This window comes from Cataglyphis hispanica, chromosome 22 (assembly GCF_021464435.1).
Source record: "Cataglyphis hispanica isolate Lineage 1 chromosome 22, ULB_Chis1_1.0, whole genome shotgun sequence".
Taxonomy (NCBI): domain Eukaryota; kingdom Metazoa; phylum Arthropoda; class Insecta; order Hymenoptera; family Formicidae; genus Cataglyphis; species Cataglyphis hispanica.
The window spans coordinates 237,531-261,729 of record NC_065975.1 but is presented as its reverse complement, the minus strand read 5'-3'; the positions used below and the strand labels follow the sequence as shown (position 1 = coordinate 261,729).

The 24,199-nt window shown below is 28.0% G+C and overlaps 2 protein-coding genes across 7 annotated transcripts; one reads left to right on the top strand and one right to left on the bottom strand.

Moving 5' to 3' along the window:
• Positions 1 to 404: 404 nt before the first annotated feature.
• Positions 405 to 19,430, top strand: LOC126857572 (calcium-binding mitochondrial carrier protein Aralar1). 6 transcript variants are annotated; one of them, XM_050607163.1, is made up of 19 exons: positions 5,011 to 5,147; positions 5,883 to 5,961; positions 6,054 to 6,127; positions 9,211 to 9,267; positions 9,755 to 9,897; positions 10,139 to 10,254; positions 10,417 to 10,556; positions 10,974 to 11,120; positions 11,354 to 11,495; positions 11,793 to 11,886; positions 12,727 to 12,817; positions 12,933 to 13,008; positions 13,324 to 13,442; positions 13,518 to 13,688; positions 13,941 to 14,081; positions 14,154 to 14,348; positions 14,421 to 14,523; positions 16,795 to 16,885; positions 17,534 to 19,430. In XM_050607163.1, exons 3-19 carry the CDS (start codon positions 6,092 to 6,094, stop codon positions 17,703 to 17,705), a joined length of 2,034 nt encoding a protein of 677 aa, XP_050463120.1. In that variant the 5' UTR covers positions 5,011 to 5,147; positions 5,883 to 5,961; positions 6,054 to 6,091; the 3' UTR covers positions 17,706 to 19,430. The 6 variants fall into 6 exon arrangements, with proteins under 6 accessions (XP_050463118.1, XP_050463123.1, XP_050463120.1 ...); XM_050607161.1 differs by lacking the exons at positions 5,011 to 5,147; positions 5,883 to 5,961; positions 6,054 to 6,127 and adding exons at positions 405 to 528; positions 613 to 839; XM_050607162.1 differs by having other exon boundaries at positions 5,883 to 6,127.
• Positions 19,431 to 22,301: 2,871 nt separating this feature from the next.
• On the bottom strand, positions 22,302 to 23,993 carry LOC126857767 (venom allergen 5-like). Its single transcript, XM_050607485.1, is given in 7 exon segments — positions 22,302 to 22,333; positions 22,336 to 22,473; positions 22,677 to 22,759; positions 22,844 to 22,954; positions 23,546 to 23,660; positions 23,808 to 23,954; positions 23,957 to 23,993. Coding segments are annotated over 7 exon segments (663 nt in total).
• Positions 23,994 to 24,199: the final 206 nt, after the last annotated feature.

The window sequence follows — 24,199 nt, the reverse complement described above, 5'->3', positions numbered from 1 at the left end:
TTTGACCAATCGGAACAAAGTAATCTTAGTTTCTTTTGCTTTGATTAACCAATCATAATAACTATTACTATCTTCTCTCCATGTACCTTCTGCGCATGTCAGTTTCCCTTAATTTTCCCTTAAGTGCACCTGGGGGAATCGGAATATAGCCATATGTATAGTGGCGAACCTGTGGTAATCCTAGGAGTTTTACCAATGTTACCATCTTGCGTTTATATATTTACGATTTTTCTTTTATTGAATCATTGATTAAACGTTTCATGACATTTGATTGCACATCAGTCTTTTTAATATTCGTATATTTATTAAAAATACTTATTAAAAATTTATATTTATAAAATACAAGAAGAATCTATATGTACAGTTATTTTATACGCAATGTGCCCACATGACTTTGTTCTATGACGCCATCTGTCATCTTGTTGTCGGTATGCGTCCCAAGATGGTGCTCCATGATTAATTGGTCGCGCAGTATCATGTCAGCTTCCGTTCTGCATAGTGTTTTCAAAGATCGAACAAGTATACGAAGTATATCTATATCGTCGTTGCGACAAGTACATCAGCGTGGATCAACGTTCCGCAATTTTATCGCATCGGTTTTATTGCTTGTAGTCGCCGCCCCTGGAAGTGCCTATTAAACTTGTGAATGTATGTGAGAATAGTGTATCCTGAGCGAAATAATCCGTGGTCCAGTATCTTCTTTCCGGTCTCTGTGCTGCTCGCCGTGTTTCTCTCTGAGGGCCACCGATCATCATTTGTGAGGCAAGGAAAGGCTCGAGGTAAACTTCCTCCTGGGAATGTTGAAGGACTCGCTTATCGTTCGAGCATCCTGCCAAGAGGTGGGTAAGTTTAGTTAATGATCTTCTCTGTTACGCGCATGAACGGATGATGTGTGCGTGTGTATACTTATACTGTGTGTATATGCTGCATCTCCTCAGCAAGTCAATGAGTTTCGGGGTGGTTTCGTTGTATCGCTCGCGCCCTTTACTTGTATTCCAAAAAGTTGAAATTGAGAGATTTAACATTGTCATATTTCATTTGTAGATTTAGGATCGAATGACAATTAATGATTGTTTCGCATGAAAATTGAAAATTATTTTTTTTTTGCCTCTTGTTTGTTTCTTCTTTCTTTTTCGAAAGCGAGAAAAGAAAATAAAGTACGCTTTCTTCGTTTTAAATGCAAAAAATGAAAGTACAGGTGAAACGAAAAGATCTTAAAAATCATGTTGATGAATTTTATAATAGATATTCATGAGAAAATTACTTCCGATTAGATTATAAAAACTTGTAAAATTAATTTTTTGATGTATGTATTTTTTTCCACGGTTCTGTTTTTCTAATTATTCTTAATAAAGAGAAGAAAAAGAATAACGTTTCAAAAGATTGCTGATTTTTAAATTTTTTAATAAAATAGCGGTTTTTATTGATATGAAATTTAAAATGAAAAAAAAGTTTAAATGTAAGAAAAAAATTAAATTACAATTTACAACATCCATATAAAACTATATTTTCTCTCTAGTACCGTTTTCTCTTTTTTTTTTTTTATTTCTCTTGTATTAATGTACCGTGCAAGAAGCAGAATGTCAACCGATTGAAACGCTTCTATTGTTCATTCGGCTTGCACGTTTTTTTTTTGACAAATGTTTGCGTTGCATGACGTGTCTCTCGGCGACTGAATTGCAAAGAACTGAGAACGGTCGAGTGACAACTGCATCGTATCGGAGCGACTGGCGATGCGAATATCGATCCTAAAGTCTGTCAGAATGCGAGGTCAGTTTGATTTCGAGGTCACTGGGACTGCCGCAATCCTCACTCTCGATCTCGTTGATTCTTTTGACTATATGGATTGTAGTTATTAGCAATCCATATAATTTTAGCAATTACCATACATTTAGATTTGTATCTGACATTTATTTTTATATTTTTATTTTTATACTTTTATTAATTGATTTTTATTAATTGATATGATAGAAGTATATATACTATATACTTTAATTTTACGACGATATAATTAAATTTAAAAAATAAAGCAAGATTCAAAGATGTCAAGGAAAAAAAGATATATTACAAATAAATTTAATCTTTATTATAAGTTAGTCCAGAGTTTTTATTTTAATTAATATTCTATTTTTGAAAAAGCAAATATTTTAACTCTTATAATTACAATATAATTAATTTTTTATTAATAATTAAATTTTCTTTTAATTAGTAAATTAATATTTTAGTTTAACAACCAGAATTATTTGTTTAAAATACACGATGTGTCCAAAAATTTTCAAACTTTCTTCGTAGCATTAGTAACACTGTTAGTAGCACTTTCTTCGTAGCATTAATAGCACTGTCTGTTTAATCACACTATCTTCGTAAAAACTTTATTAAAAATTATTAAATTGAGCAAATTGTTTACAGAAACACTTAAAATATTACGAAAGGTTTATGAGGATCAAGCACATTAAAATTTAGTTTTATATAAAAGATTTTACTTGTGTAATTTTATCTTTTACATACTTGTTAATGAATAACAGTTTCCACTATTTGCGTCATATTGAATTTACGTAAGTAAATCCTCCCGTCGAACGCTTATCAGCTGACCTCTTGATTTTGAAACAAATTTTAATTTTTATCACGATCCACGCAAGTCGAAAAATTAATCTTTTGTAGAAAAATAGCAAACAACTGTATACTGATAGAAATGATCGAAATTACATCGTATCGATACTATAGTTATGTAAGTTATTGCGAAGTTTGAAGTGTTTCAGTGGGACGCTACGTAAACCCGAAATACTCGTGCTCGCATATTCAAGACGTTCTAATTTTGAGCTGTCTATATTAATTCCTGAATTATGTTGCGTAAGTTGTACGCAGACAAAAAATCTATTCATTAATTATGTAAAATTTAAAAATATAGTATAATATATAAATTTATATAATATTAATAAATTTATATAATTTATATTATATAGTATAAAATATAAATTTAAAAATATCAATCGCGCAATGTCAGTGTACGTTTTAATATTTTTAATCATGTTTTCTCTTATAAACTAATTACATAGACGACATATATATTTATTTCGTTTTTATGTAATTGAATAATAACGGTTTCATACACAATAATTTAATATATGATATATGATTAAATTTATTTTTACACAATATAAAGTGTGTTTCCTGAAAGAGAAGTATTTGTTTCATTTTTGTCATATAGCATTTATTCTTTTTTTATTAAGAGATTTGTTTATTTATTTAGAGCTATTACGTGAACCGTTACAGGAAAGATATATTTTCTATTTTGATTTTATATTTTAATTAGTTATTTCTATTTTTATCTTATTATTAGAGTAAACTTTTGCAAATGCACAATTTTTATATCCATATTGAAATAAATGGAAAAAATTGTATCTGTGCGTAAGCTTTATATATAATATTGCACATTATCGTGTTAAATGTAGGTTGAATGATATTTGTCTTCTCGTTTCTCTATTCTACACTGATTTTGTTCTACACTGATGTTTTTTCTGTGTTTTGGCTGATGGAAATAGTACCCTAGAAACAGGCTAAGGCTAGCAATTTGGATCGGTTATTTTCATAAATAAACAATCGTTAGAATCCAGAAGTTAATTCTAGAAACATAATTATTTTAAATTAATAAATAGAATTTTGAAACATAATTTTGGATTTTTAAGGTTCTTTACTATATTATTTAGTTGCTCAAACTTACTTAATTTCGTTGTGCTCAGGCGACAAGTTGTATTTTACGATGCAGTTTTGAAGTTTTATTTGCGCGATATTTTTCGCACTGAGATGAAGTACTTGCGTAATGTTCCTTAAAAAAATATTTTATAAAGTTTTTTTAAAAATTAACTTCCTTATTCGATTGCTATTTGAGAATCTGCAGAAATTGATAGTATTATCTATCTACAAAATTTTCAGGTTTTATACGATTTAATAAGTTTAATGATAATAATAAGTTAAATATAATATTACGTGCAGCTGGTATTGGAGAGATTGGTTTTGACATATATATGCATATGATGGAACTGAGATGTTGTAATCGTTTATATGCATATCACTAATTTTATTAGACTTATGCTAAAGTATATGTCACTGAATGTATATCTATAAATGTATGTATATGACTGTATGTATGACTGAATGTATATCTATAAATGGACTGGCATGCACCGTGTTTGCAAAATCAGATTCCACTTCTATAGTTAAAAGGCATATTTTTAACAAAGTTTTAGTGTGATAAATTCATTTTCGATCGATTGATTTTTATTTTTATTTTTAATCGAAGAGCTTAATAGAGAGAGAGAGAGAGAGAGAGAGTTTACCGAGATTGGATTAGATGTTATCTTGACAAATAATATAGTTTAAAAAAGAGAAAAATTAATTTTTTTAATATCGTTTCAAAAATATTTGGAAATCTCATTTGTGAAAATGAAAATATTTTTGGGAAAATAAATTTATCTTACTTCGTAGCAATAATTAATGAAGCAAATAAGAAATCAAGACTGCAATATTATTTATTACCTTATTGTATTAATAGAGAATTAGTTTAATGAGAATCAGTAAAGTTATATATTCTACAAATTCTACACAGTGTTAAAAAATATCGAATCCATGAAACAGTTATGAGAATTATGATTCATATTTATTAATTCTGACGAATTGCAATCATATCGAAAAATCAATACATGCATTATTGGCAGATTCGATTCGTGAGTATATTAATTATTTATATCTCGATTTATATTTTTATAGTCACCGATCAGTGTACTACTAGGCTGAGCTGTTATATCTGGTCCTCCTAACAATTTTGCGGTAATTTAAGTAGATCGGGGACTCTGTGGACCACCTCTTCTCATTTTCGTTCCCAATTTGTAGCAGTTGTATTGAGAACTTCTAGCAGTGCTACCGCTTTCGAATTAGCACATTAGTGAGATCTGAACAGTAGTCGAAGTAATTCGATTGATTGAGGACATCGTTTGCTTGATGTTATATATCATGATATTGCTACTGCTGATAGATTGATGAGTGCAGCGATATTATTATTATCTGAAAATTAAGTGCGAGACTTTTTAAGTTTTGAGAGTTGGGTTTGTTAAACAATTGTCACATTGTGCTACGATTTTTTATATACAGTAAAGTATTGAATAGTTAGGATATTTATTATAGTGTGTATTGATAACGAGCTATCCACAGTGCAGTTAAAAAAATTAGATTAGATTGCTCCCTTACATATCGTCGCACTCTGTAACTTGTACATCAAGATTTTGCTTTGAAGTATTCACTTTAATGAACATAAGAAAAAAAATTAGCTGACATTATCTGGATTTATTTTTTATAAATATCTCGCGTACGAAATTTAAAAAAATAAAAAGACGTGTTTTTCTCAAATTAAATAAAAATTACATTGTTTTTTTATTTATTTTTACAAATAAAAAAACAATGTATTGTTAAACTAACAAAAGCTTGAGTATTATCAAAATTGTAATATGATTTGACTACGGACTAATTTCTGTATATTTACTAAAGATAATATATGTATAACTAGATAAGTATATCTATAGATATAAATTCTTATTTGAAGTTTTTAGCTAGAGATTAGAACGTAAAAAAGTAATATGTTGTACTTTGGTGTTTTTTCTCTACTATTTTTATGAGTTTTTTTTTTTTTTCATATTTGAAACCAGGATATAATAATCCAAGGTGACTGCATATGCTTAAGAGTGTGGTAGTAATTGATCAGATTTTGCACACGCATACCAGAATGTCATAATGCTCTTAATGTTTGTGAACAATTTCTGATTGATCGACTACTACGTATTTATGTAACGAAAACATCTTACCTTTTTACATCATGTTCGTAATTGTAGTAATTGTGATATATGCATGAGAAATTTAAACGGCAAAACAAAAAAAAAACAACAAACTGATTTTTTATTACAAGCACAAGTACGTATATACATTGTACATATGTGAAAGTATGATTCTTATCACAATGAAATAGATGTTATGTCTAGTGATCTGAAAATGTTTTCGGAAAGACGACGATTTAATTGTATCCACATGAAGGAAAAAAAAGATGATGCGTGAGAAGAAAAGCGGGGAACCCGACGAGGTTAGCAATTTTATTAATTTTAAACTGTAAGAAATAATTAGAGTGTTAAACTAATATACATTAAAAAGAATGGTGCAATACGGAGAAATATCTTGTCTGACATATTCACTTAGACAAATTACTTTGATGTCGTTAGTGTTTAATCGTATACTCATTCGATTAATATAATTGAGATGTTTGAATGTAAAATTTGTTAAGTAATAAAATTGAGCAACAGCGAGCTTTTTTCTATAAACTTTCAAATTTTATTGATTACATGTGTTTAATCGATGATAGAATATTAAATTTTTTTTCGACAAAAATTTAAAATTTTCAAAATTTATTATCTAATAGATTTTATATTTTGGCATTATGAGTCACTAGAAATTACTTCTACTAATAAGACAAAAGTTAAATAATTTTCAAAGGGCTACATTTTTGTAGCTACTAACGAAAGATACAATAGCCGGTTGAGAAACAACGAGCGGTAGCAAAACAAGAAATTAACGAATATGGAGGGGATAGAGATATAGTTGTCTGCTCTCTCACGTATCAGCAGCTAACATTCAGTCCCCTCGTGACATTCGCGTGCTGATCGCGTTTGCTCGGTGCCTGTCGCATTCATTACTCATCGTTTTTGCACGGCACACACGTGTACTTATCGTTAGACACACTGTTTGTGTTGGAGATTTTTACCTAGGAAATTAACAGCTGTGTGGTGTGCGAGCGCGCAAACTTTTCTACTGCACGAAACCTCGCCCGATGTCATCACCTTTGGCGTTCGGTCATTGCCGATAACGAGCAACTGAAAATTTCAGCTTAGTTTAGCAGCATGCCAACCACGAGAGTAGGTGTACTTGAGCCGTGAAGCACGTATTTCTTTGCCTCTGTATTGTCGATAGACATGACCTCGAATTAAGGCAGTGCCGAATACACGAGGAAAGCGCCCACTTTTACTACAGACTCTCAATTTTAAGTCTTTCAGACATCGTCATATCATGTAGAATTTCCATCATTTTTATCACCTGAAATATCCCGCCTCCTCTCCCTCGTTGCTGTTGGTAATACGCGGAAAAAAAATGGTAAAGAAATTATTTGATCTATAATAATTTATAATAATTCAGTGTCTACTTTCTCGTTGGAAAAACATGGAAAATCTGAAATTCTTAGGGATTTTTTTTTGTACCTGGAAAAATCAAGGAATTCTCATGAAATTTCATTGGGATAATATAAAAAAAAGAAAGAAAATTCTATTTGATAATTTTGCTCTCAATTTTGCAATATTGTAAACAGCTGGCAAGCCAAGTGAATCATCTAAAAATATATTATATTATATAAATATTATATAAATATAAATAATCAAAGATAATAATTAAGTAAAATTATGTGTTTAAATTATTAAGCAATAAAGACTAAAAATAAGCATTAAAGACTATAATTCTCATTGCATTTCTTATATAATTTCATCATATTTCAAATCTAGAAACTAAAAACTGATAAGAGTATGAGTAAATATATTTAATCTTCTCAGCTTGAATTTACAGCATTTCTAATCTCGTAGCAATAAACAATACGAGCTTTTATCATATAGTTGACTTAAGGCCATAAACATAAATTCCATAGCCGTAAGCATAATTCATGACAAAAATTCAAAACAAAAATTATTTATATAATATCAAGAGATTATCTTCTTTATTTTGAATTATTTTAAATTACTGAATGGAGTATTGTATTTTTTTATATTTTGATAAATATTGAAACAAAGTTAATGACTTTATGCTAGCGTTATTGAAAGTTAGGCAAACTTAAAGCAGAAAAAAGAAGCTATTGATCTTAAATCTTCAAATTTGATTTTTTTTTAATTGACATCTCGCGCATATAAAAAATAAAAGAAATTAAATTTATATTTTTTTAAGTGAAACATTTTTATCTTTGTGTCCCTATTTATAATGAAACATCCTATATACTCATCTATTTATTCATGCGAAGCGGTAACTGTTATCCGGTGCGATAGCAATTACACGTTTTCATGGATTACATTATTAGTGTTGCTAAAACATTTACATAGTACAAGTGTGTATATTAGTTTTGATATTTTATAATTAAAATATAAATTTTAAATATTTATAAATCGATCATATTATATATTGAAGGTTCTAACGTAAGAAAATTGATTTCTTTATATATTTTAATATCATTTTTAATTTATCGAAATTAATACAATTATATCAATTAATCTATCAACATTGCTCGTTCTTTTTTGGCTAGCCGATTTATATTCCTTATTTGTTGATTATATTATGTCTACAAGTGGATAATATTCAGAATTTGGATTATCTCAACAATTATATTATCAATATATATATATTACATAATAATATACATAGTTCACATAAAATATATGAGGTAATCAAAAAATAAATATTGTACGAGATATTTCATTCAATCAATTTATAAAATTATGTCAAATTAATATTATTATTAATTATTATTAATTATAAAATATTTCGTAAACTATTTAATTTTTGGCTATTTTATCCTTACAATTTTTTACGCTGAATATTGCGAACAATTGATTTATATAAATGAATTGGAGTTGTTCCATTTAAAAAATAAAGATGACTTTGAATCTCATGACATTTATCGAAGATTAAATTAATATGGCAAGAAACAAAACATTTTTTGATGGAAACCTTAATTTTCGAGAAATATCAATGCGTAATCTAAGGGGGCCATCCTGTACAATATACGATTGAGGGATATAAATTCATAAGCAGTGATAGTTTTATAATAATAAAAATTTTTATAATAATAATTACGAAATTAATTATTTTGAAAGTTTCTGATCACATAAACTTTTCTGTTACTTTGTTCTCTTAGGTACTCATATTTCAAATTTATAAATATTTTTATATATTTTGCTATTTATATAAATATTTTTAAGCAATTATATATATATATATATATATATATATATATATATATATATATATATAATTTAATGAATTGTGGATATATAAAAATTGTTTTTTATCTTCTATCCTTTATTCTTCCCTTTATTCTTATTCTCATATATATTCTTATCATCATATATTATATTTCAGGGTTCCGGGTACTTGAAGCGTGCAAATACTGAACGCCTCCATGAAATTTTTAACCAGGTAATTAAATAAAGAGTGCTTGAGTAAATTTGCATAAGTCTATTTTTTTCATAGAAACATTTTTATAAAAAAATTATTTTACATTTCTTTTATTATTAAAATATTTTCTTTTAATAACTTTATTCATTTCTCTGATAATATGCGTGTAATCCGCCATAGAAAAATAATTTACGTTGAATTAATGAAACTATTGGCACAAATCAGCGTATATTTGAAATATTTCTAAACATTGTGTGTGTGTGTGTGTGTGCGCGCGTGCGTGCGTGCGTGCGTGCGTGCGTGCGTGCGTGCGTGCGTGCATGCGTGCGTGCGTGCGTGCGTGCGTGCGTGCGTGCGTGCGTGCGTGCGTGCGTGCGTGCGTGCGTGCGTGTGTGTGTGTGTATGTGTGCGTTATACTTATTTAAGTTATAATATAAATTTATTATATATTTTTTTTATATATTGCTTACACACGGTAATTAAGTTGTTTTTTTTTATAAAATTGCAGTATGCCTCGCAGGAGAAGAATGGTGAGAGATTTATGACCTCATCTGACTTTGTACGCAGTTACCTTGGCCTTTATACGAATGCTGATTATAATCCCGATTCTGTCAATTTACTTGCTGGTATCGTTGACACTAGCAAAGATGGGTAAATCATATTTCAATAATATTATGGGATAGTACAGTTTTTGATATTATTAAATATAAAGTAAATGATATATATACTTATTGTATATTATTTCAATATTGTTAAATTCTATAGATATATGTGCGAAAATAAAACTGCACAAATCGATTATTATCTTACAATTAATGAATAGGAAGAAACAAAATGTTTCACAATGTGTTTCGAAAAATTTACTTTATATAGTTAATTTTTTAAATTTTAGTCTCATATCGTTTGCCGAATTTCAAGCATTTGAGGGCCTTCTCTGTGTACCAGACGCTTTATACAAAACAGCTTTTCAACTCTTTGACACTAATGGAAATGGAATGGTTGCATTTGGTAAGAATTATTATATCAAAAAACTTTTTAACCAAAGATATACGTGCGTGCGTGCGTGTGTGCGCGCGTGGTGTGTATTATCTAAAAAAGAACCTTTGAAAAAATTTTATATATATATGCTTCATATAGATGTTATTTTTAAATCTTATTTATAAATTCCAGATGAGTTCGTTGAGGTGATGCGAAAAACTGTACTGCATCAAAAAATGCCCTTTAATATGGATAGTAGTTTTATTAAACTTTACTTCGGAAAAGATAAGAAGAGATTAATCAGTTATGCGGAATTTAGCCAGTTTTTGCATGTAAGTATTTTGCTATATTGTACGCTTGATTGCAAATTTGGTTTGCTACGAAACGAGCCAAGTATGATGCAACGATGATGAAACATAGCATATTTGCTTTATTGTTTGCAATAACTTTACATGTATAACTCGACTAATATGTTGGAAAATCGTAAAATAACATTTTTTATCTCGAAATTTTCAAAGTATTTTATGAAATTTGTGCAAACTTATATAGAAAATACAAAGATGCAAAAAGATAAAATCAAATTTTTTTAAATATATATTTTTTATGAAGATATTTATTTTTATTTTTGGCTTCTTAATTTTTGCGATTGTTATGCACTATATTGAAAATGTTTATAAATATAAAGTTAAAATATATACATATATAGAATTAATAGAGTAAGGTTTAATGCCCAAATATTATTTTTTTAGGACTTTCATGAAGAATATGCAACAGAAGCTTTCAAGAAATTCGATAAGGATGGCGCGGGTTTTATTTCAGCATTAGACTTTCAAGATATCATGCTTAGTATTAAGAGTCATCTACTTACAAAAGATGTGAGAGATAATCTAATTGCTGTAAGTATTATGTAAATAAAAAATTTTATGCAAACAGAATTTTTTATAATGTTTTGTAATTTATAGAAAAAATAATTAAATTATACGTATTTAATATATATATATATATATATATATATATATATATATATATATATATATATATACATTTACTAATTATTTGTAAATTAAAATGTTAATACATGCACTTAATACATAGTGCAGAGACAATTTTATTTTTACTTTTATTATAGGCAGTGAGTGTCGGTCAAAGCGGGCGAAAAGTCAGTTTCCCATATTTTATGGCGTTCAATTCTCTTCTAAACAATATGGAACTTATTAAACGTATCTATCTAAATGCGACCAATGGCCACAGATATCAAGAAGTCACTAAAGGTATAATTTATTTTAAAGACAGATGATGAATATACTATTAAGTTACCAGAAAATTTCTTTATTTTATGATATAAGAGTCATGTAAAGAAAATAAACAAATTTTTTTTTGTTTATCTGATATAATAATTAATATAATAATTAATATGCTTAATATAATAAATATACTTTTATAACTATTTAGACACTTAGACATCTTTTACTATTTATTTGCCAATTCTTGTAAATTTCAATAGATCAATAGGTCAATAAATTTGATATCAACTTTATTGTTAATATTTAAACATTTTTTTTTGCCAGAGGAATTTCTTTATTCTGCACAAATGATGTCTCAAATAACTCCATTGGAGGTCGACATCCTATTTCATCTTTGTGACCTACTCCATCAAACTGGGTGAGTATCTTTGATTTGAAATATTCTTTTCCTTGTTGATTGATCGAGAGAGAATCACGTGGAACGGGGCGCTCGCTTTAACAATTAATTCCAGCAAAGAAATTGTGATTTATTAATTAAAGAGCGACTTGCTTCCACGTTGATCTTGCGATCAGTGCGATAAATAAGAAAAGAAAACAAATCACGTAATGCTATCTGCACCAGCAAGCACATCGTCATCATCCAAATGTCAAGTATGTCTCGTTCTTGGCAAGGAAGACGGAGACTATCTTCTTGAGTGAATCATTTCTAATCGCCTTCTATGCCTACAGTGTGTGCTTAATTATTATTTTTTCGATAATTGAACAAGTAGTAGTTAAGGCAAGCTTCCTATATAGAAAACGTTTGTTTACGTGTTTACGCTGCTTGGATCAGACCTACGGAAGATGACGAGGCAGATTCGCGGCTTGGGTGCGTCTTTGTATTACAGACTATCACGTGCTATAAACATGTTTTACATAATATATATTGTATATATGTGCGCACCTCAACAATATTTTTATTTTCACTTATTTTCCTCAATGTCTATCTTAGGACGGTGGTGTGCGCAAATATTCATATTTGCACGCCATGGACATACTAATGATTTAAACATTATTTTGTCCTCTATTAAGACAGATACGATCTAAGGGCACATATGATGGATCATATTGGCAGGATTCTATTTATTGCTTCAAACAATATCATCAACGCCAATACATCTGTTTTTTTAACAGTTCATTCGTATATCTTTTCTCATATTTATGCTTTGTTATCGCTTTGATACACATCCTAAATTCGTATTTGTTTTTCATATTTCAGGAAGATCGTATATAATGATCTCGTGGCTATTACACCCGAGCAGTATTTCAAGCAGATTACAAAGCGCGTTGCCGAAATCAAAGCGGTGTCCGTAAGTATAGCGATGGAAAAATCGTGTGATCTGAGAAATTAGTCACATATTCTTTATGCCAAATGTTTTATGAGAATTAGATATTTAATTTAGCAAGTACTGTTATATCTTACAGAGTCCGGACGATCGCGGTATTATCGTGCAAATGCTTGAGAGTGGCTATCGGTTTGTGCTTGGTTCTATAGGTGGAGGTATGTATAAAAATATTTCTCTCTTTATAACTTTCTTTGTAACTCTTTTAATATAACAATTTTATTAAATACAATAATAAAATTTAAAGATGAGGATGACAAAATTTCTTGATATAAACTTATATAAATTTTACAAGTTTAAACTAAATGTTTTTTACATTTGCATGTAGTTCAATTCTTTCAATATAAAGATATAGAAATTTGTGTATCTATTTATTTATATTACTTTCAAAGTTGAAATGATTAGTAATAATAAATTATTAAAGTTTTGAATTGCAATAATTAAATATTAAATAGAATGATTGTGTTCTTTAGCTGTTGGTGCTACGGCTGTATATCCTATTGATTTGGTGAAGACTAGAATGCAGAATCAAAGGACTGGATCTTTCATAGGCGAACTGATGTACAGAAACAGCTTTGATTGCTTCCAAAAGGTTGGAATCAAAAAGTCTCATCGTGTAACACTCTCTGCATTGTTAATCATAAAGCTGGTATTTCATGTTTGACAGGTCATTCGACATGAGGGCATTTTCGGCCTTTATCGAGGTCTGATGCCTCAGTTAATGGGCGTAGCTCCAGAAAAAGCTATTAAACTCACAGTTAACGATTTCGTCAGGGATAAGTTTATGGATAAAAATGGAAATTTACCGCTATACGGAGAAATTATATCTGGCGCCTGTGTGAGTACTTCATATCATATTTCGTATTTTTAGTGCCCTAAATTTTCCAACTACATGAAATGTTTCCAACTATATGAAACAAACTTTAGAATGAGATACAAGATGAGCGGAACTCCAATGTTAAATACAAGAGATATAAATAAAAAGATATCACAATGAATTTAGATGATCGCATGTATTCTTATTGCACACTCCTGTAATCGGAAAACATATAAGATATTTATGCAACGAGGTTTCATTTTTTTTCTATAGGCCGGAGGATCACAGGTCATATTCACCAATCCTTTGGAGATCGTAAAGATTCGGCTGCAAGTAGCTGGGGAAATTGCAGGAGGGTCAAAGGTTAGAGCATGGACTGTCGTCAAAGAATTAGGTCTATTTGGATTGTACAAAGTGAGTAGTGATAATGACATCTTATTAACACTTTTTTTACGACGTGCGCTGACAGTTGTAATTTTCTTATAGGGTGCTAGAGCCTGTTTTTTGCGAGATGTGCCATTTAGCGCCATTTATTTTCCTATGTATGCTCACACGAAAACGCGATTGGCTGATGAGGGGGGTTACAATACGCCATTATCGCTTCTTGTTTCCGGTGCGATCGCTGGTGTTCCTGCAGCAGCGTTAGTCACTCCTGCGGATGTAATAAAAACGAGATTGCAAGTACGTTTTTTGCCGATATTAAATAAAAATATCGCAATTTTTTTGATGATTCTGTTATTATGTATGATTTAGGTCGTAGCTAGAAAAGGCCAAACCACGTATAGCGGACTGGTGGACTGTGCGAGGAAGATTTACAAAGAGGAGGGTGCCAGGGCATTCTGGAAGGGCGCGACAGGTATATCATTTCATTATATATTTTCTACAAATGAAATTTTTGGGACAATTAATATTTTACTATCCTTGCATAAGTATACTGGAAAGTTTTTTAAAAGATTTATAAACACGCTGATATCACACGCTTCATATATCAGTAGGATGGCTGTCGAAAAAAAAAAAAAAAAAAAAAGCTATACAAATGGAATAATTTTTTTTCTATCAAAAAAAAAAGTTGTAGGATTTTCCGCTCTCGAAAAATATATATGATGATCTCTGTCACAAAGAGAAATATGTAATCAAGTTATAATTCTTTTATTCCTATAAGAAGCAGAAATAAAATGAGATTTTTACGTTTTCTCATTTTTTCATTACAAGCTTGAAAGTATAGATAGTAATATCTTCTGCTTTTGTCGATTGCATGCGCGGGGATCGACCCTGCTGCATCTTTCGAACTTATTTCCTCCTCCATATGACCCGGCGATTTACTTATCAGTAAGTACCTCTTGTCTTCGTTACTTGTGTTTTCGTTTTTTTCCAATTCGCAGTCAACATACTTACTCTTTGTATCCACAGAATAATCATCGAATATAACGTATTTCACATCTTATATTCACGCATATTTTCAGCTGTAACTTTGAAAATGCAGGTCAATAAACTATAAATCTTTTATATTACATACAATACATTGTTAAATATATTATAAAAGCATCGTTTTCATATTTGTATCAAGAACAATATAGTAGGAATGAAATGTCTTTTTTTTTTTGTGTGGAAAGGATAATATGGAGAGAGAATTTTTTTCCTTGCATTATATTAAGAAAAAGTATTTACGAAAACAAAATTGCACGTCTTTTTTTAAACAAAAAAAACTTAATTCAATAAATTATGTTATAAATTATAATTAATGTATAATACATTGATATATTTTATTTATACAAAATCTAAAAATAATTATAATATATTAATGTATCATAATTATAATTTATATTGCATTAAGTATATGCATTTATTCAATTGACACAATACATATTTATTTGAAAAAAAAAGAAACTTTCCAGTTTTACTTGTTTAATTTTTTTTCAATGTCTAATAATGTAGATATAATATGATTGTAATTTTAAACTAAATATTGTATGCATTAAGTCTTTTTAATTCTTTATTGACTTCTTTATTGAATTCTTTATTGACTAGCATTTTCTCAATTTTGGCTAATATTTATTTATAGATATCTCATAAAATTAACTGTATAATAATTGAAAATAATCGCATTGATGTAAAAAATGTTTAAAAATTAAAAATATGTGAATAAAATGTCATGAGTAACTAGGTGGGACTGTAGTTTTGAAACAATTAGAGATATAGAACAAATGTTAGAATGGCAAAATTAAATGATTTTAGATGCTTCAAATCTTTATTTTTATTCATTTTTATATATAAATGCATTTGTGAAGTATAATTGCATTTCTTTTAAAATAAGATCTTATACTTTTAATGCTATAACCCATTTAATTGATGCAGTTTTTCGTTCGTTACAAGAAACCATGAAGAAGAGAGAGAACTATGCTTAAAAATTGTTTATTTAGAAATTATTTTAACTTTAAATTTGTAAACTAGCATTTGGCTTTGTCAACAGATTGATTTGTCTTTTCTTATTTGTATGTTGCTATTCAGAAGAGTTAAATGACATTTTGTAAACTAGATTATAAACTAACAATTTTTAACCATAACTTTCTAATCGTTTTCTGTAAAACATTTCATTGATTAGTACATATAAAAACATGAAAATCTTATTTTAAAAAATGTGCAATTCCACTTTACAATTGCATATATACACGAAAACGCAATGAGGGGAAAATAATATAGTGATTACAAACGACACACAGTGTAATGTGTAACCATTTAAAATTTTTGCTTTTTAACATTTTTTTTTATCTTTATTTTTCTATCTCATTAAAGATACGGTCCTGCCCAGTTGCATGAAACTGTATACATATCTGTATGCGTATAAATAAATAAAAGTTGTTATATATAAATATAATTATATATATATATATATATATATATATATATATATATATATTAATATTATATATAAATATATAATTTATATAAATATAAATTTTTTTTTAAATCACTTTTTTATAGTGCTCATTTTGTCTTGTTTTTCTCGAAAGAAAATAGACAGCCATCATGCTTATTATTGGAACATTTTAAATCTTTATTTGGACAAAGAAAATGAAATTGTGTACATGTTCATAATTTTATATCTAAACTCATTATTTTTTTGCAGCACGAGTGTTCAGATCATCACCTCAATTTGGTGTCACTCTTTTCACATATGAGTTGCTACAAAGATGGTTCGTTGTCGACTTTGGAGGATCGTGAGTATATAATTTAAAAAACATAAACTAGAGAATATAATGTTATATGTTTTTTTTTGCTTTACATTTGCTACTAGTAATTGTATAATATTGGTTTAGTTAAATTCATTCAATAAATTTAAATCTTTGCATTTTAAATGATTTAAAATTATGCTAATAGTATTAATTAATCATGATTATAATTGTCTTATTTGTCCTTTGTTATAATTAATGAATATATAAATTAAATCAGAATTTATAATCTGTCTCATCATAAATTAAAAATGGAGATTAAAACGAAATGATTGATTATCATTAATATGAATTATCCAAGTGTGAATCCAAGTTATAAAACTTGTTTCCTATAAAAAAAAATATTTACGATTTAATTTTCGTTATTATCCTGAGCCTATTTCTGTTATTAAAGAATATTTCAACTTATTTTTTTCTACATAATAATGATTGCAAATAACATTTCGTATACATATATACATGCAGGATGTATCAGAAATCGTAGTACAAAGAAAAAGGTAATAATTTCTCCTGTAAATGCAAGTCGAAAATGTAGAACAAAATTTTTTTATTTCTCAATTTTATTTTTACTACCATTTCCGATATACCCTGTATATACGTAAAATACAAATGTACAATGTTTAATATTATTTACAGTCGACCTTCCGGATCAGAACAAAAGGTGCCTACTGTGGGAGTCGCGAACGAAATTCGATCAACGAATCCTGATCATATAGGTGGCTACCAAGTAGCTCTGCCCATCTTTACGGGTATAGAAAGCAAATTTGGTCTTTGTCTACCCAGGTTCCAGGCTGTTACTGGAAAGTAACAATATTGTTAGCAGTTGCTAGAAAACTAACTTGTAGCAATCCCTGCCATAAATAATGTACGAATACCAGTTTCTGGTTGCTTTGTATCGACTGCGTGAAGTGAGTGAGATGCGTTGTGAGCTTCACGAACTACAAATTGAGTCCGCAAAACATTTCTTAATAATCGTCTTGGCTATTTCGAGTTGGATATTATATAGACTACAGAAAATTGCGATAAGAAGGACAGTCATTGATTGAATACATGTTGAATCATTATGTGCACATAGAAAATGTAATTATAGATTGGTCAAGGAGAAGTACAAATTCTGTAGCTTGCAGAATGCCCAGGAATGATTCGTGATAGCTAAATCGATGCAGTCAATTGATATGAAAACAGAATCAATGGCATTGAAACTATTTATTTTGATACTATATAAATATGTTATATCAAATTGTGAGAGATGCCGTCTGTGCGTAATTATTTTATAAAGCGAGAAAGAGAAAGAGAGAGAGAGAGAGAGAGAGAGAGAGAGAGAGAAAGAAAGAGATAAAAATGAACATTTATCGACGATTTGTTATTGCTAACTTAAATGTTTTTACCGATACATATATAATAACCAACTGAGTGTCTGTGTTTGTTAAATCACAAACAATTAATGCCAGATGATACGAGTATGACGTTCTAGCAAAGGTTATAATAATCTTCGTGATGGCCCCGACGTATATGCACCAGATATATTTATGTAAATTTTAAATAATGAGAGTTAGGCCTTTGTAATTACATTTCTTATTTATATAAATGCTTAGCTTGTATAGCTTGTATAGTTGGTGAGTAGGAGGCCAGTAAATTTGTTTTAAATACACTCGCCATACAACTGCAAAGCAATTATTGACAAATAATATTCGTATATATATGTATTCGTCATTGAAGAAAAAGAGAGATAAACAAGGATTTATCATTTACTTGTTATCAATATTATTATCAATATTATCTATTAAAGTAGAATATAATAGATAATATAGAAAAAAATTGAAATTTTTATATATATATATTTTTTAAGTATATAATAAAGTTTTTTAAATAACATAATTTTTTTGCTTGTTTTTGAATAATACAATTCTTTTGTGTTAATTTCTGTAATTAGAAAGACATTCAGTATTGTAACAATTGCAACTTCAATTAAAACGGACTTATTGGCACTTTATAACACCAGTTATACAAATACACAAGTAAATGGAGAAGTTTAACACACATAATTCTAAAAAGTTTCTTGTAAAGGCAATTATTAAGAATTAAAACGCATGTTTATCTTCTTTTATTACAGAAAAATTACACAAAATAAAAAAATTTTCTGAGAAGACTTTGATCCATAAAACAGACAATATATAAAGGAGGATGCTCAAAACGGCCTACAAAGCTGCCTAAAAATAATCTACAACAATTGCGATGGTGATGTTTTTCAAAATTGCGCCCTATTGGAATGTTTGATCTACTCGCTGCACTTTATCGACTATAGTTTATGTTATAGTTTATTTTTATGTAACGCCATAGGCCGTTTCTCATTTATAATTTGGACATCTTCCTTTATTAAATGCACGGACCTCTCTTATAATTATGATTATTAATTGCGCTTAATTGTACAGATCTTAATTGGCAATACAAGATAACAGAGAATTACTTTGTTTACATACTGATAAATTTCAAATAAATAAACAAATCAAATAAATAAACTTTTTTTAAAGTGTTTGAATTTGTGATATTTTTTGTAATAAGAGTTTTTTTTCCTTTAACTTTTTTCCTTTTACTTATTAGTCTTGAAATTTTATTTATTCCGTGAGATTCGATAGATTCTATAATTTTAGATAAAGAGAGAGAGAGAGAGAGAGAGAGAGAGAGAGAGAGAGAGAGAGATGCAATATAATTAAATATTATTCAATAATTCTTTTACTCAATTTAAGAGCCCTTGTAAGATGGCGCTTAACCGAGCAGCTTCTCGTTAAATTATTAGAAAAAGATTTACTCTGATCTGCAGCGTTTATTCAGTTTAATGAAATCTTATTGTCTAGAAAAAAGTAATTTTTTTAATTGGTAAGACAATTAGTATACGTTCGATAGTTAAGACATATAAATAATATATTATACGTTCTATAAAATCTCTATAAATTCCGTCACAGATATTCGTAGCTCAATTTGCTTTTTGTAAATCACGATTTCAATCTATTTGTTTTGCATTTGCTATTATCACTATTGATTACTATTATATTGTCATCATTGTAGTTTTATATAAATTTTAATATTATTGTAAATATCTCTGCAAGGAGATATACTTAAAGCCGACAGTATATACCCCATGTACATATGAAAAATTGACTAACACTACTGAATTGATATATTAATAATGACATTTACGAGAAAAAAAGCAAACTCGATGGACATACCTATATTTTATAAATTTATCTTTATTAAAAACATATCATGTGTTAAAAATAATTAGACATTTCTGTTAAATTTATAGTCGGAGTATTATGTTTATGATGATAATGTTTTAAATATTTATATATACGATTTATTTTTGAGTTACATTATTATGGGCAAGTTTTATTATGAAAATTGAAGAGATTTATTTTAATTACTTTTACATCGAGTTTATGCTTTTCTAAAATTGTGTGACTTGTTTTATGATTATTAATAGAAGAAGATCTAAGAGAAGAAACCTAAGAGAAATAATGGCTAACCCACTGCACAAAACTAAGCAAATGACAATTAAAATCTATTTTACGAAATACTATGCGCAAGCACGAACTTTATTCATTAATATATTACAGCGAATAATTAAATATAATAAATTATAATTTCTTCCGTACTCGACTGTCTTATATCTTATGCTCGGCGTTGTAGCCGCGGTCATCATCGCTGTTAAATCTTTTATTAGATTCGTTGAAACGTCTCTAGTACCACTGTATAACATTGTCAGAGTTCAGTATACAATTTTACTAATTTTTTTTTTATAAATAATTGAAATGAGATTTAATATTAAAATCAATTTTTTTTTCAAGATTTTTTCGTAAAATGCTGATTTTGTCACCTTATTTATTTTGATATTATTTGTAACGTAATCAAAATTGGTCTAATTATATCAACTGTCTAAGACAATGCTGTTATCCATAATGTGAGGCGAGAAAATGTTTTCACATAATGAAAGCTACAGCACGATTTAATAATGATTGTTTAATGAGTTGCATTACAATACTGGATGCATTTAACGATTAAAAGAAACAAAATTCTGAAACATTTGATACATTAATACTTTATGTATTAATATAAGTGTGATGCGTTTATTAAATATAGTTATTAGTAAGTTTTTAATGAATTCTCTTAAAAAGTGAGATTGAACATGCGCTTGATTGTACGTGAAAACATTATTCTTTGTCCGGTTCAATAAATAAAACAACGTTCTACGATCTGTGATCAATATCAAATTTTTGACAGTACCGGAAGAACATAGATAATTTCAAATTAAAATTCTTATTATAAAGTATGCGATTAAAATCTTTGATAAATTTATCTTATTACGAATTGCAAAAATATATACTTCAAAAATCGAAACCTAATTGTGAATAGTACCTAAGCTGTTGTGGATATGTATATTTTAAAATAAGAATAAATATTATTTAAAAGACATTTTATTGTTTGCGTGTTATTATTCTCTCTCTCTTTCTTTTTTCTCTTTATTAATGCAATATAATATGTACATACATTTTAGAACAAAGATTTTTCTAAGTTGAAATTAAATTATGGTTACGATATACCTACAGTTAAACAGGCCATATATCCGTAAAATAAAAATAAAAATAAGAAGCTGAATAAAACAGAAATGAAGTAAGTAAAGCGTCATGATGATGAAGAAAAGCGTAAATGATTACTTTTTATCTTTTATCATCAAAATATGTATGAAAGATATATATATATAGCAACGTCGTCTCTGAGAAGTATAAATACCCTCTATCGCACACGTTCTAAATGTATTTATAGAAGCTAAATTCACATAAATATGTTTTAAAAAATCAGATTAAAAAAAGTATATATATGTCACGATTCTTTGTTATACCCCTAAAAAATATTATATACTAAAATATTTATAAAAGAGGGGATCTTTCTCTTTCTTTTTCTCTCTTTCCAATCATCTTTATTTTGAGATACATCGGGAGAAATCTTGAATAATTCAGGATTAGATGCAGGATACTTCTGGTTACTAATAATAAGATATACCATTTTACTTACTTATTAGTGCTATGCTTATTTTAAGGGATCCATAACTAATGAATTTGACATTGATTGTTGTCCAATTTTAATAGTCTTGAAATATCTGTCTTTTTCACTTCTTAGTGAATATATATATGAGACGAAATCGCCCAGAAATATTGCTATATCCGTTATTATTTAAAATTGATGCTAGTTTATAATATTTTCTTTTGGTAATATATTTACAATATGTTATTATTAAACTAAAGAATACATTAAACACAGATTGATATGCTATTATGAAAATTATGTAAATCTTAAAATCTTATTATAATATTATACATATAATCGAATATTCATGATAGGAATAAATCTACATTTTGCGTGAACAAATTGATTTTTTCTCTGATATATAAGGCTGTTATCTTTACGTATATTACAGTACACGTTTAAAAATTTAAGACCATTTCCGACGGATACGGATCTCTTGTCGCTACAAATTTCTTCAACATTGTTTTTAGGACAACTTACTAGTACATCCTTAAGATCTGTTGAATTATATATTGTTATTCATTTTTATATATCAATCATTTTTAATATAATTTTAATGCTATACACAAATATACATTTATTATAGAAATATTGATACATTATACATTAATAAAAGTAAAGCACTAAAAAAATAGCAATTTAAAATACAAACTATATTCTCATAAGAATATTTTTTTATTATACACAAATTAAAATATATCGCAAAGATTAGGATATTTATCCGAAATTTTCAGAGAACTATCGTAGCTACAATTGCCAACGATGTAAGGTAGCTTATTTATTATTTGTTATATGAAAAATTTTTCTTTTAATAATTTTATTTTTTGCACCTTTTATTTTTTACTTCAATTTTAACTTATTTACTTGACCAGATTGTATGTATCAATTTCCCTGTCTTTCTCATCGTTATGAGAAAATGTGCATTGATTTGCCCAATTCTGAGCACCGGACGCAAGTTCGAAGTCCCAATACTGCAAATATAAATGTGCATAATCTAATCAATATTTATGTGATCGTTTTACATTATATAAATGGGCAATTGATATACAAAATATCTTATTTAAAAATTTTTACGCGATTATACATATTTCTGTGTGTGTAACTACAGATTTTATATATTATACATATATACATATATAAAATTCCTTACATGTGTTTGTAATGTATATTTGATTAAATTTGTATTTATTTTTCTATTAAGACATGGTCAAAGCACAAATTTTGTAGTTATTGAATTATTAAAAGATTTGAAAATATTTAAAATTAAATTTTCTCAATTTGAAGAGCATTTGTACAATTAATCAGAAATTTAAATAACATTTAATCGTAGAGAGATTTATACACAATTGTCTTTAAGACTATTGATAATTGGAAAAAATATTTGAGATTAAATTTATTTTTCTGTCTCGAGGAGAAATTTTTTTCTTTTAAAATAAAATAAATTTAATCATAAAATAATTTTTAAATATATATTAAAATAAATTAAGTTTATATATAATCCATAAAACATTTTTAAAATTTTATCATGTCTAGCATTTTTTTGTGGACAAGTTAAATTATAATTTATCGCGCATATTGGCAGCAGGTGGTTGAGCATTAATTGATCTCTCGGCGATAGACTGTCGTAGTCTGTTATGAGTGTCGAGAATATCACGTATGTCGCACGTCATATCCTCGTTTTCTAGAATATAATTCGAAAATGTCAGGATCGATGATAACGCTTGTCTATTATCGAATTATGTGTTTCAATCTTATTTTGATAGACATCCCGTGCATGATGCCTCCTATACGTAGATATATATATAATCCTCTCGTGTATTATATTTACCTAGTATTTCCATATTCTGACATCTTGGATTAGCGTGTATTCTTGAAATAATAAAATTAACGAAACAAACTTGTATCAAGTATTTAAATCTGTGCAATTTACATAATTGTCTCAAACCTTCTGTTTGGCATTTCTCATAAAAAATTTGTTTCTATCACACGATTGACTAACATGTGAAAAAATCATTTCTCTAAGCCAATCAAATTTAAAATCTGTTGAAAATATTTATTTATGAAGAAGATTTATACACATATATACATATATATATATATGTGTAGTCTATCCTAAACAAAAAATTTATATTATATTTATAATTCGAAAAAAAGCATTTTTAGATCCACAAATTACATTTACATGATCTTTTCTCATCATGATGATAAGTACAATACGCT

Bases quoted from the DNA above. Each gene is read 5' to 3' on its own strand.
- LOC126857572 (XM_050607161.1), top strand. From the start codon at position 798: ATGTTGAAGGACTCGCTTATCGTTCGAGCATCCTGCCAAGAG. The intron at 840-9,210 runs GTGGGTAAGTTT...ATTATATTTCAG, and splicing joins TTCGAGCATCCTGCCAAGAG to GGTTCCGGGTACTTGAAGCG. The intron at 13,443-13,517 runs GTTGGAATCAAA...CATGTTTGACAG, and splicing joins GCTTTGATTGCTTCCAAAAG to GTCATTCGACATGAGGGCAT.